The sequence below is a fragment of the Cinclus cinclus genome, chromosome 2, assembly GCF_963662255.1.
Source record: "Cinclus cinclus chromosome 2, bCinCin1.1, whole genome shotgun sequence".
NCBI lineage: Eukaryota > Metazoa > Chordata > Aves > Passeriformes > Cinclidae > Cinclus > Cinclus cinclus.
In genome coordinates, this window is record NC_085047.1 from 94,174,146 (window position 1) to 94,187,462 (window position 13,317).

The 13,317-nt window shown below is 36.2% G+C and overlaps 1 protein-coding gene across 1 annotated transcript in view; it reads right to left on the bottom strand.

Moving 5' to 3' along the window:
- MYO16 (myosin XVI) overlaps positions 1-13,317 on the bottom strand; it is a 258,913-nt gene that overhangs the window by 3,306 nt on the left and 242,290 nt on the right. The window contains exon 34 of the mRNA XM_062515094.1: positions 11,179-11,270. Within this exon, the coding sequence (XP_062371078.1) occupies positions 11,179-11,270 (92 nt within the window). The remainder of the gene's footprint in view (positions 1-11,178; positions 11,271-13,317) is intronic.

Sequence of the window (13,317 nt, forward strand, 5' to 3'; positions counted from 1 at the left end):
TGTATTTTCTGAAACAGGCATGGAAAAATACCTCCAGCATTTATTCACTTTGAAACTGATCTGGCAAATAAACTGGAAAACAGCCTGGATGAAGGACCTGAGATGAAACTGCAGTCAAAATGAAATGGGGGAAGATGTATAAGAAGTGGCAATTATAAGTGAGCCAATTAATTTAATTAGACCTATCTGAATAACATGATATCTTTTCTCTTTTCCATTTATGATTAGACCTGTGACGAGCTAAAGATCTATTATACATATTCATTATAGAAGAGGTTGGCTGAATAATTTTACATGAAGCACAACGTAAAACTGTCAGCTGTTTCTTCATTATTATTCTATATCCTCAGCAGGTATTTTGTGAAGGGTAAATGATGCATGTAGGAATTAAATACTTCAACACTACTGATCTTTCAAATGGACACTAAACAAACAACTTCCACCAACTGTATCAGCAACAACTGTAGACCAGGATTTTCGTAGTCAAAATCAGTGGTCAATCAGACATGGTAAACACAGCACTTAGGTAGACCCACAAAACATACAGTATTTGAATACCTGGCATTTATCAGCTCTGCCATTGGGTGGAAACACCACCTCTGTGTTTATTATCAGGAGCTCTATGAGCAAACAAGAAAAGCTGAAGTTTAAAAGTCACCACAAAAGAAGAACTTGTGGAGTTATCACAGCTATTAACTGGAAACTGCAACGGATTGAAGGATTTAAACCAGACCCATATTTTCCACTGCAAAATATGGCAAGACAGATAAAACAAATTTGTAATGAGCAGCCCAGGGAGGAGCTTTCAGGATTCACCCTTTCCACTCCACAGCCCAAACTCTCAGGCTGTAAAAACAAGTTCTCTCCTCCTGGCATCAGGGATTTTGGTGGGTGACAGAACACCAATGACTCAGTTCCATCACATGTACAGAAGGACTTCCATGATTTTCTAGAAGTTAAGACCATATTGGAAAATTAGAAGATGTGGATTCAGCTTCTCTGTGTTGGTCCTAGCTGAAATGAAAATCAATTCCCTCTTTGCATTGGGAGCTAGAAAGGAGCTGCTAATACTCCAGAGTTTTGGCTGCTGCTGAACAGAGCTGGCAGAGCCTCAGCACTGTCTCTCCAACATTCCCACCTGACCAGTAGTCTGGGAGTGGGCAATATTTTGGGAGGGGACACAACTAGGCCAGCCTACCCAAAATGACCAAAGAAATATTCTATACCATATGAAATCTGCTTACCTATAAGAAAAAGGAGGGGGAAGGGGGTCATTCATTATTTTTAAAGTTTGCCTTGCAGAACAACCTCCATATATGCTGAAGCCCTGCTTCCCAGGAAGTGGCCAAACACTGACTACTGATCAGAAGTAGAGAATAAAATAATTTTCTTTTCATTTCTTTCTCCTTTGCTGCTTATGTGTGCACAACCTCCACTTTTGCTTTAGTAAAGTGCCTATATCTTGACCCATTAACTTTTTCCTTCTTATTTTTTCTCCCTGTCCTGTTGCAGGGGGGAGTGATAGAGCAGCTTGGTGGCAACTTGGTGTCCAGCCAGGGTCAACCCATCACAGTTCTTTCAGGTTAAGGAAGAGACCAAGTTCCCACATGCTGAGAGGACACTGCAGCTACAAGGGGTGGACTCTTGAGTGCAGAGCAGAAAGAGTCTTGACTCCTGTGCTTTGTGCTGTCAGATTACTGTACTAAAGTAAATCCTTCAGAGAGAGTCCCTGGTGGTTTTAATTCACAAAAACCCACTGGAGATAGAGCCCTTTGGTTCTATGCTGGCAGTTGTGAAAATCTTAGAGCACAATTTTGCCTATACACATATGAGTATTGCATAGTCATTGGAGAATGAGGCTCTGAACTGCCTTCTGGATTTAGGCTTGTAAATTCTGCCAAGATTTCACTTTACAACCTAAAGCAGTCATACTAGATTTCAACTTTGTCTTAGAATCAAGATGAGTTGCTATAAGGTAAGTATATAAATTATTTTAATTATAGTTTATTTCATATGCAAGTTAAAAATTCAGCAAGTTTTTAATTACAGAATGTAAAAGGTTTCATATTTTAAATAATGTGTGACAAAAGTATGCCTGATAAAATGATTAACAGGCACTTCTAAAGTTAGCTTTGAATTATTTAGAAATTTGGCTCTGGAATTTCAAGAAATACATTCTGCATTAAAAGATCAAACACCATAACTTTGCAGAGGATGTTTTGTAACATTCAGAAGCAAAGAACTTACATTCTCTGTGTGTCAAATGCAACAGAGTCTCAATCATCAGCCTATGATGGAAGGGCTCATTACACAGTCTGACAAACAGAAATTTATTATTGGTGGGTTCTTTTCAGTATTTCACCCCAGTTTTCTCCCTCACTGATCAAATGTGGGGTTTACCTTTTAAAAAATATATGCATACTACTCTAGCGAATTTTTCATTTTTGAGTGCATTGTTTTTACTAATATTCACCAGAAATGAAGTATTTGATAACAAATGATAATTACATATTATTTAAAACACAGAAATAGTTTTCTTTGTAAAAAATCTAGCACTTCATGATTTATTGCAGTTTTGTTTTTAGTCTTCTTTAAGTTTTAGTAAGATTCCTGCTTATAGACATATAAGCACAAAAGAAAATCACAGAGCAATTTAAGGACATGCAAAACATATAAACCTCTATTCCTGAGACATTTCCATTTTGTGGCTCGATCATATTTTTTGTTTGGAGAAATAATGCCAGTTGTTTTCTTCAATAGATTTATCAGTGTTAGTGCTTTAAAGTAACTGTCAGTAAATGCTCACAGTTAATTATTACATCATTCATTTTTCTCTTTCATTAGTGAAGTTTAGGTTCCATCACAGAATCCATGGGAAGACTGAGTTCAGAAGAGCAATTATTTTACCTTTCTAAACATTTATCAGGATCTAAAGTGAATTATACAATAAATGTATAATATTGATGATAAATTATCATAATTGTTTTAGAAATGAAACTACCTTGATCAAACCCCTGCCTACAATCTCTTTCAGTTTGCAGGCTGCTTATAAATGAAAGCAAAATAAATTTCAGCCATCAGGTGACTCACAGTTAACTTTATTACAGCCCTCAAAAGCCATTTACAGACCTCTGTGGATCTTCTGTGGATCCCCAGTATTAAAGACAATAATGATAAAGATGTTCTCACCTCGTTTCAAAATTAGACACCATTTCATTCACTAGTTCAGAAAATAATTCTTACTGAATGCAATTAAAAGCAAGAGCAACATATTTTGATTAAACTTGTATGCAACTCTCATGAAAATGTTTCTAACTAATTTTAATGCCTTTTCAAATTTAATTTTTTAAAATCTGAGAAGCCCCTACAATGGCTCTTTCCAAACATGCATGTCACAACTTGATTTCCAAACTACAGAACAGACGTACTGCAACCTTTCCAAAAATCCTAACCCCTCAGGTACCAACAGATAGGTCTGGGGGGTTTTTAGTGTAAAAAGAAGAACCGAAACCAGGAAATTATTGCTTTTCCAAGTACTGAATCAAGGAAAATTAAAAATTTGTTAGTCTACATGTTATTTACCAATATAATATTCATATACAAGAGGAAAGCACACAGTAAGCCAAGGGTATGTTAAGAAGCCTAGGGAAGCATTCAACATGAATCAAATCAATATGTAAATTTGTGTTTGATTGGGAAACCTGCATTGGCCATGAATAACCCCAGCACAGAGCAGAGAGCAGCTGTGATAAATCAGCTTACATGCTTCAAAATTCCAATTAACATCTTCAAATACAAATGGAATACTGGGATCCAAACTGATTCATGTGATTGTCATGGGAGTGCTGGGACAGGCTTTTTTTTTTTTTTGCATGAGCAGACCCATTAGCAGACCTGAATGTAATATTTTGATATGTGATATATGAAAATAAAGTGATTTCAGTTAATTGCTCCTTTAAACTGCTGATGATTCTTCTTTGTGTTGAAGCAACTTGACAATGTCCAAAAATAAAGTTCCAAATGGATGTCAAATGGATTTGTTTGAAAGGAGAAAATGGAAAACAGGTGCTATGTGTGGTGCAAATCTAGACTTTCTCTGGAGGAGGTATGCTAGCAAAACATTAATGAGATTCATAACTGAAAATACAGTGCATTTGCTTTTTTAGAAACTGGAAAATATGTTTTCACTCTCAGTTAAAATTTCTAATCAAATTTAAAGAAGAAAGTTCTTTTAGAAGAACTGTTGCTAAATAGATGGCATACCAAAGGAAGTAATAACTTGCGTGACCTATAAAAATTTGGGATAATCTTAAAAGTAGCTTTGTGTTTAAAATAAAATAAAATTTTGCATAAAATTTGTATAAAAATAAAATAAAAAGGGACAACTTTTATTAACAAAAATGCATTGCCACATGATTCAGACAGAAATGTTTCCTCTTCTGACAAGCAATTTACGGCTATCTCTTGTCTATTTTTTTCAAGGGACAGCTTCCATTTTCTTCCAAATGTTAGTTGTGGAATGATGCTGGAAGCAGGATAGTCTTGTGTAGATAGATCATGCAGGCACAGGTATCTCTGATTGCCCAGTCTAGCCCTCTGCTATCACATGGCACTTGGAAGGCCCTCAAAAGTCATCCTAAACAATTAATTCCACAGTTTGCCTTAGCTTCACTTTCTGATAGAATTTTCCAGAAGAATTAATGAAAGAAAAATACACTAAGGATAATTATTTACTAAATGAACTCTGAAAGCCCTTCCTCACAGACCACTGAAAACTGAGAGATCACACTTGAAAAAGGGATATCTCGTATCTCTGACTTTACCCTGGGTAGCAGAGGCTTCTTGTTTTCATTAGAAAGAGAATCTTGGGCTACACACACCTATATTGTGCCTAGGCAGGATATTTTACATTCTACATCTAACTGCAATTCTATTTTGGGTGGAAGATGTCTGATTTTCTGTGCTAATGTTGTGATTTCCCATAGGGTGGTTTTTTGTGTTTTTTTTATTATTATTTTTAGGAGTAATGATTTTAGTCACAAAACAGGACCTGTCTACCATAATTTTGTATCTTTCAGTGAAGTAGTTATATGAATATTATAAAAAATATATCAATAGTAATATCACAGAATTTTCAATGAATTATGTTAGTCATCTTCCATACAGACTGGAAGTATCTCAGCAATGAAACAAAGATAATATATCTTTGTAAAATAAAATCAGCACACAAATCCTGAGTACAACTGTAATTTGCAATCTGGTAGGAAATATTAGCACAAGATAGGCAATGTTTAATAATATATGACAGCACATGCCAGGCACACTAATTACCTGAGCTGGGAATAGAGTTGGACAGCGTTGGACAAGTCTCTACATTCAAAACAGAGGTGCACTTTCTTTATTTGGATCTTGTGGCTTTCAATTTTTTTTTATTTGTTTTGTTTTTTTTTTTTTTGGCTGAGTGTTTTTCAGCTCTAGATTTCTGATATCAACTAAAAGGTGACACAAACATCAAAAGGTGACTAAAACATCAACCACCAAGAAATAGTGAATTTGTTTTTATTTTCCTCTAAGGTAATATTTATCTATTTATTGTATAAACTGATTATGCAATGCTCTCTAAACCCTTCAAGACATCCTCTTAATATGCCTCTGATGCTTGAGAAAAAGAATATGTTCAGACAGCAAATGTCTTTCTCAAGATGAGTTCTGAAAACAAATAATTTATAACACAGGTTTTAGGAACAGCTCACCTAACAATGCTAATACTGCTTTGCACCTAATCTAACTAAAATATCTGACAAACTAAGTCATACTGTTACTTAATTGAACACTGTCTTTTTATGGCATTAATAGAGTTCTTTTATTTGACTAGATAGAGACTATTTGCCACAAGGCTGTCAAAGCAATTACAAACAGTCAACTTGTATTTGCTGTAGTTGGGTATCATCCTTTGTTGTATAAAAAACACTACACTTATGGTCAAACAAAGTTAGAGGAAAACATAATTTAATTTACGGTTTGTTAGCAATCTAAATCTCTGCTATCTGCATGCAGCAGTGTGTGACAGCAAGAGAATGAAGGGCAGAGGAACTAATTTATTCCCTCTCACTCCCAGCACTTCTAAATGCAAAGTGCAGTCACTCTCCACAGGTGCTGTCAGTGGGGTGCTGGACCACACTCCCGTTGAGCTCAAATCTGAAGCAGCCTCTTAAGGTGAGTCACTGGCCATTGTGGCAGCCCAAGAGGGATAATTGCACCCTTTAGCCAAACATCAGAGTTTAGGGAGGATATGGGGATACTCAGGAGGTTTTGTTCCCTTCTCTTCTACAATCTCATTTACCAGGGGCAAATGCAGTGAGGATGAAGCACTGGAGAAAAGGGATCTGGAATGTGTAGGGAACTGCTGTGACATCCACTGGTTCAAAGAGGAGGATCTGCACTTTCACCTGTGGAGGTCACAGCTGTCAGATCTGGGATATACCTGCTCAGCAGAGGGCATCAGCCCTCCAAGGACCCCTCAACATAAACACAAGATCACGTATTTACTGATGAACTTACACTATGCATTGTCTCATACCATTTATTCTATAAGGTACATGCTTTTGTCTATAGGTATTCTAAAAATAAACCCACAATGTATTATAGAACCTGATTTTTGTTGCTGTGTGTGACATTACAAGGAGTATTATTTGCGTTAATATCAAAGCAATAAAGAAAACAGTGCAGGGGGATGTACTGATTCAGATCGATGGTAAGTATATTCTATGTCTTCTCTTGGTTGTCGTGTGTTTACAAAGGTGTTAGAGGGTTGTTTTATTTTTTTTTGTTACACCAGACCTGTTTGATTGCCACTCTTTGCTTCAAAGATGATCAAAGATTACTTCCAGCTAATAGGTAAACATGACAGACAATAATAATGAACGTTAGGGCCCAGTGTTTAGAATTGTGACAAAGGGTGGGGGATAGCAACACATTGCAGCACATTCTTGCTTATTCCTTTTTTTAAACTTTTGAACAGTTAGCAAAAGAAGTGATTGGCAACAGATATTAAATCAAGTAGGAACAAAGAGGACCCTTAAAACCATAATGAATATGCAGATCTTTCTGAGGGAAGAGACTTCTGAAAGCAATGAGATTTCATGAAATAAGAGCTATGGCTTAAGCTGTAGTGAAACAATAAATACATACTTCACAAATATGAAAAGACATTTCCAACATTGTCAGATGTTGGCTCCTATATTATTGCAATCTGCACCATAGGGTTTAAACAAAATAGGAGAGATAAGACTGCAGATTTTCTAATATAACCATATGTGAAAAATTAACCATGACTTTTTATCGCACCTCTTCGAACACATGGCAGATAAAACATATTTCAGAAGTGGGTAACCAAAATCCTACACCAGGGTATGTCATATATCTGATATTACTTAACCTACCAGGATGGCAAGCTGCTTGTTTATTTGTGTCTTGTTCTGGGACTATTTCCATAGGATTGAATGCACATGACATCATCTGATTACAAATAAGCAAATATTCAGCCATTCCAAGCTATTCCATCTATCAAAAGAAAACTTCATACCTTTCTTCTGGGACAACCAAATTGTCAGGAGACTATGGTTAAGACCTAACCAACAGAATGCAACCCTGTAAATGTAGGTAATCATTACAGTTATTTTTTATTTTATTGTACATAAAATATCACATTGATATGTGCATGAAGATGAATGTCGTGTCTGGAACATCACACAGACTTTTTACTGTTTTCCTACTTCGTCCCTCTCTTTTTACTGCATCACCCTCTGCTCTGGTCTTGGTTCTTTCCCTGCTGTTCTTATCTTCCTATTCGCTTTCTTTTTTCATCACTTCTGTGGGTAGAGTCCTTCTCTCTGGATCTTCTATTTTTTTTCTTTCCAAATCCCTTATTCCATTTAATTATTTACCTTCTGTCTCAGTTATTTTATTTTTTTCCAGACTTACTTCTTAGAATCATCCATTATCAGTGCCTGTTTTATTCCCCACTCATGCTTATTATCATTCTAATCTGTCCCTCACCTCCCATCTGTTCATTATCTTAAGGTTGTCCATCTCATCCTGTTACTGACAGACCATGTTGCTTCTTGCTGCCCACATAAGAAAAAAAGGAATCTTTTAGCTGGCCAGCTTTTCTTGATTCCACTGTATCTTTTTCACACCACTTCCCATTTCATAGTGAATGGTAATAACAACTTTAAAATATAATTTTAAAACAGCCCAAACCCAAAAAACTCTGAGAGTCTCAGATCTGTGAAAAAAGACAGTGCCACTTAGCTTTTGTGTGGGGTACAAATACAGAGGCTTGCTTTTATTGACTCTATTTCATCTTGCTGCTGTTGCTGACATTTGCTGACAAAGAATTTATATATTCCAATGGTCTTTATGCTCTTTTAAACATAGACACTCATAGCAGCTGTTGAGAGCAGAGTAATCACTGAAAACAGCCTGAAGAATTATCTTTGGAATGTGTACATTTGCAGTGTGCAGGACTTGTCAGGCAGTGATGCAGGTAATTAGCACCTGATGTGACAACACAATAGTACTGTAGGCACAATGTCTAAATAAAATGGAATGCATATGAGCCTTGAGATCCTGTGACAAAATGAAATGAACTCTTCCTGTCACTTCAGTAAGGAACTAGCAGGGAGATATTAAAAAACCCATAAATGTTGGGAGCATCTGCAAGCTAGTGAACCAGTTTCCTTTAGTTCAAGCGACAGTGTCTGTCAAGATATCCAAGGACCTACGTTTTTCTCTTTAGAGCAATTAGTCAATCGGTATCTTCACAGACTTGCAAAAAAATATGTTCCATTTCATACAGCTGTGCAAGAATTATTTTCAGTGATAAGGCTACTACACTAGAGCCTGGCAAACACTGTTACAATCAGCTTGTACACTGTTAAGAGTCACTAGCAGCATGCTAAGAAATGTCAACAGTAATTAAACCAAATCATTTTCAAATATGTGCCATGCTTTGGCAATGGTGAGGGATGCTTTTCACAGTAAGAATTCTCATCCCTGTGAACATATAATTTTTTTTCTTTTTACGGGAAGAAGATCTTTCCCTTTTTCTTTTGGCTGAACATTTTGGAAGATGTTTATTCATTAAAGGAATTATATCAAAAAACACAGAACTACAGGTTTCTTCTCTCAACTTGTCACAGTTTTTGTTGAGCATGCATTTAAGGATTGTACCTGTGTGTAATTCTGAGTACACTGCATGGAATTTATTTTAAAAATCTGTGGAACACTTTGGCAAGACATCTGAAAATTTACTGAAAAGTGACATTTCAAAATGCTGAAATGAAATTGTGTTCAGGTTTTGGCAAGTAATTTAGGAAAAATAAAAATCACAAGTTTGCAAAAGGTTAACAAAGTGCTTCTAAAAGAAAACATTTAAATGTTGTTTCCATTCGCAAAGAAATGAAGAAGAGGACAGTGGCTCCCTTATACCAAATTAATTTAACTCTTTGTACTGTACTGATGTAGTAATTTAAATACATGACCTTCTCCACCTACCTAAGCTTATTAGCAAAGGAGGTGTGAGATGCTTCAGGACAAAAGCTTCTCACACAGAAGTGTGATGTCTGTAACTGGAGTAGTGTCAGAGACCAGGACTTTCCATTTGCTAGAAAGGTCTCTTTGGCAACCCTCATATGTAATTAGTACTTGGTTGATGTAATAAAAGTGTAACAAAGACAAAATACCCTTACCCAGGATACTCATCTGGAGACAGTAGAATTGCAAGTATTTTTTCACAATAGGGCCAAAATTCACTTTTGAGAGTCTGAGAGGTATGGCGAGGTGTGGTGCGCAAGAAGGATATGTTCTTAACTATGTACCAGTAAGTTCTGGCTGGCCTTGCTCAAGGGATAAGTGTAGTGCTGAGCGCTGTCTTGGCACAATTTTTCAGCTCAGAATAGGCACTGCAGTTGCCTGCCTCTGACAGTAAGACAGTAAAACAAAAAATGAAGGCTTTCATATTAGTTTGCTCGCATATTTAGCTATTGTTTTTCAAAGTTATGTTAGCATCGAGCATGATGTCGAAGGTTGAATCTTGCTCCTGGAGTCAAATGCCAAACATTTGTATAACTTGGCTAGGGCCACTGTTTTGTTGTTATGAAATGTCAGCTGTCCCCCCACAGACAACAAATAGCTTCTAATGGAATAAAGCACTTACCCTCTGGTAAAACAGTTTGGAAATTGTAAAATTGGTTAATGAGAGGTTTCTGTTGAGAAAAGTCCTCTTATCTCCAACTTTGGACAATATTTAGCTTTGCTGTAAACTTCTTACAATCATCTCAAATAAATAAAATTACTTGGTACTACCCTTTTAGAAAAGTGCACTGAAGACATAATGACAACAGGAGAATACACTAATGCCATTTAAGTGAAGTAAGATATTAATAAAATTTTTTAATGCCCTCATGCCAGAACTGGCTACCTAGAAGGCAAAGTAGTTCATGTTAGATACAAAATGTTGAAGAAAGAATTAAGAAAATATCTTACGAAAAATTTATCCCTTTTTGTTCACTTAATGCACATCAAAATTAATTATATGTTGCAATTTTTAAATTACTTTACCTCATTAGAAATGTTAAGAGAACCAATGCAAGATTCACATTTCCTTAGTATCTACTGCTGTTTTAGCTGATAGATATTTTGATTGTACTACTTATTGGTATTAGTACAAAAAATTGTGACGACCATTTTTGAAGCCTTCATTGCTTTTATACTGAAAAGTATGATATAATTATGAGTTTAATTCTACGAGTTTCATGCAAGTGTTTCTGGTATGAACCAATCAGTACCTTGAGAGAGATAATATCTCAGGGTTAAAAGGCATATTTCCTGCCTGGAAGTAGCATCCTTACAACCAGCAACAGTATGTTTCATAAACTTTGAACTCAATGTAAGATCCTTTCAGGATGATTATTCTTCCAGAAAAAAAAAAAAAAAAAAAGAAAAAAAAAAATGGCAGTAAATTCATTATTGTCTTTAGCTCAATACAAACCTGTTCAAGTCCGCATTTTTCAATGCCAAAACCTAAATTTCAATCAAGATACAGCTTTCAACATGCACCTACTATGATCTTTTTTTCCTTTAGTGGTTCTAGCAGCCCATCAATGAAATATTTACCTGACTAGTGTGGCTTTCCCTGTGCCTTTGAATCGATGAGCCTGCTGTAGTGCTGGCTGACAGTCTGGAATATTCATTTTCCTCTGGTAATCCTAAAGCAGAAGAACACTAATTTATAATCTGAGATTTATGCATGACTGATTTCAAAATGAGATTCAAAAGACCTTGATATGTTTTACTAAAGAAGGAACAAAAAGCCGAAATCACGTATTTCCTGAATATTTACTATTTCCATGCTTACTGAAAGAGAACAATTCTTTTGTAACATGTAGGGATAGCATCATAGGCATGCATGCTGGTTGACAAGAAGGAGCAATTGCAACTAAAGAGCCTGTAAATAAAACTTTACCAATACACTGGCCAGAGATTCCTCCTGCAATGCAGAAATCCCTGGCTCCTCTTCCCCTGGCTTGTTTTCATGACAGAAGCAATACAAAGGGAACGAAAACCATGCCTGCAGAATTCTGCCCTCAAATTAATATATCTGTGTCAAACAGGAAGTCAATATTAGGTCCAAGATTCAAAACTTCTTCCCCTCAGTATAAAACATGTTTTTTGTAAGCCTTATAATTATCATGCACTCTCAATGTGGGAATTAGCTGTCCAAAATTTAGCTGTGTGAAAACCAGTCATCCAGCGCAAAACAGCCACGTAGTCTCCTTCTGTATTCAAGAGAAACAAACACCTCTGCAAAGTGATCCTATAGTGAGGTTCATCGCTTGGGCTTCCCCACCACTTCTGCAGCAGTGTGGGAATATCATTCACAAAGCACTACAGAGGATCTGAAAGGTGGGACGAGGGGAAGCAAAGGCAGAAGCAGAAACACAGGGAGTCCATAATGGCCATTATTTATGCAGCTCACAGACCAGAATTACAGACACCATGATAGGTCTGTGTACTGGGTCTAGCAGAGCTGGAGATCATTCTTCCCATAGCAGCCCTCATAGTGCTGTGCTTGTGGTGGGTTGATCCTGGATGGATGCCAGGTGCCCACCCAAGCAGTTCCATCACTCCCCTCCTCAGCTGGACAGAGGAGAGAAAATGTAACAAAAGACTTGTGAGTTGAGATAAGGACAAGAGAGATCACTCACTAGTTACTGTGATGGGAAAACCACAGTCAATGTGGGGAAAAGAACTGAATTCATTTATTACCAATCAAAATCAGAGTAGGAAAATGAGAACTGAAACAAAGCTTAAAGCCTCTCTATTCTCCTTTTAGTCTCCCCATTATAACAGTACCTTCCCACAACTTTGTATCTAGGGACGAAAGGTTTTAAATTTTCTTTGTTTTTCTGAATAAAGCTCATGTAAAGTATTCATAAATATGGGTCTTTTTCTACATAATTTGGACTTCCTCTGAACACACAGACAGTGAAGAAGGCAAATCCCTTGTTTGAAGCTCAGGAACCAGATCAAATTTGAGAGATTCCAGCATTTCAGTCCTTTACTGCTTGCTGCAAAGGGAATCTGACCCTATTCTCTCAGTAATTGGAACTACGTGCTGTTTTGGGGTGGGATTATCACATTTTGAAGCTGGGAAATGATATATTAGATATGTACAGGACAAAAGGTCTCTAGTATACTGCTAGTCTTGTAAATTATATGCCAGTTACCGCTATTGCTTACTTATCTATATTAAATTCTCTGTACTTCAACTAAAAACTCTCCTTTTGGAAGATCATATGTTTTTGGTTGAATGAAATGCTTGAAATAAATTTCCCTCTAAAAAAAAACAACTGTTTTTGTGATTGCAAAACCCCCTTTTTTGAAATTATTTCCTGAACTAATGATTTGTTTACATGGATTCAGTCTGGATACATCTCAAATAAAGTAATAAAAAAATTATCCAAATTTAATGCAAAGTACTTTCTAAAAGCAGGTGTTATTCATTTAATTCAAGTAAAAGATAGAATGTTAAATATTTTCATAATTCTAGACCACCACAAATGAATAAAAATACATTCCTAGGTCAAGCAGCAAGTTCTAAAAAACATATTGATTTTGTACTATGTTAATACACTTTAGAATCGACTGCCCAGGACAGTCTTGAGCTGAGAATCAAGTTATCAATGATTTTCTGTTTATGCCTGTAAAAAGCACTTTGATAATTTGCCTTATCAAATAAGTAAAGTTTCCATG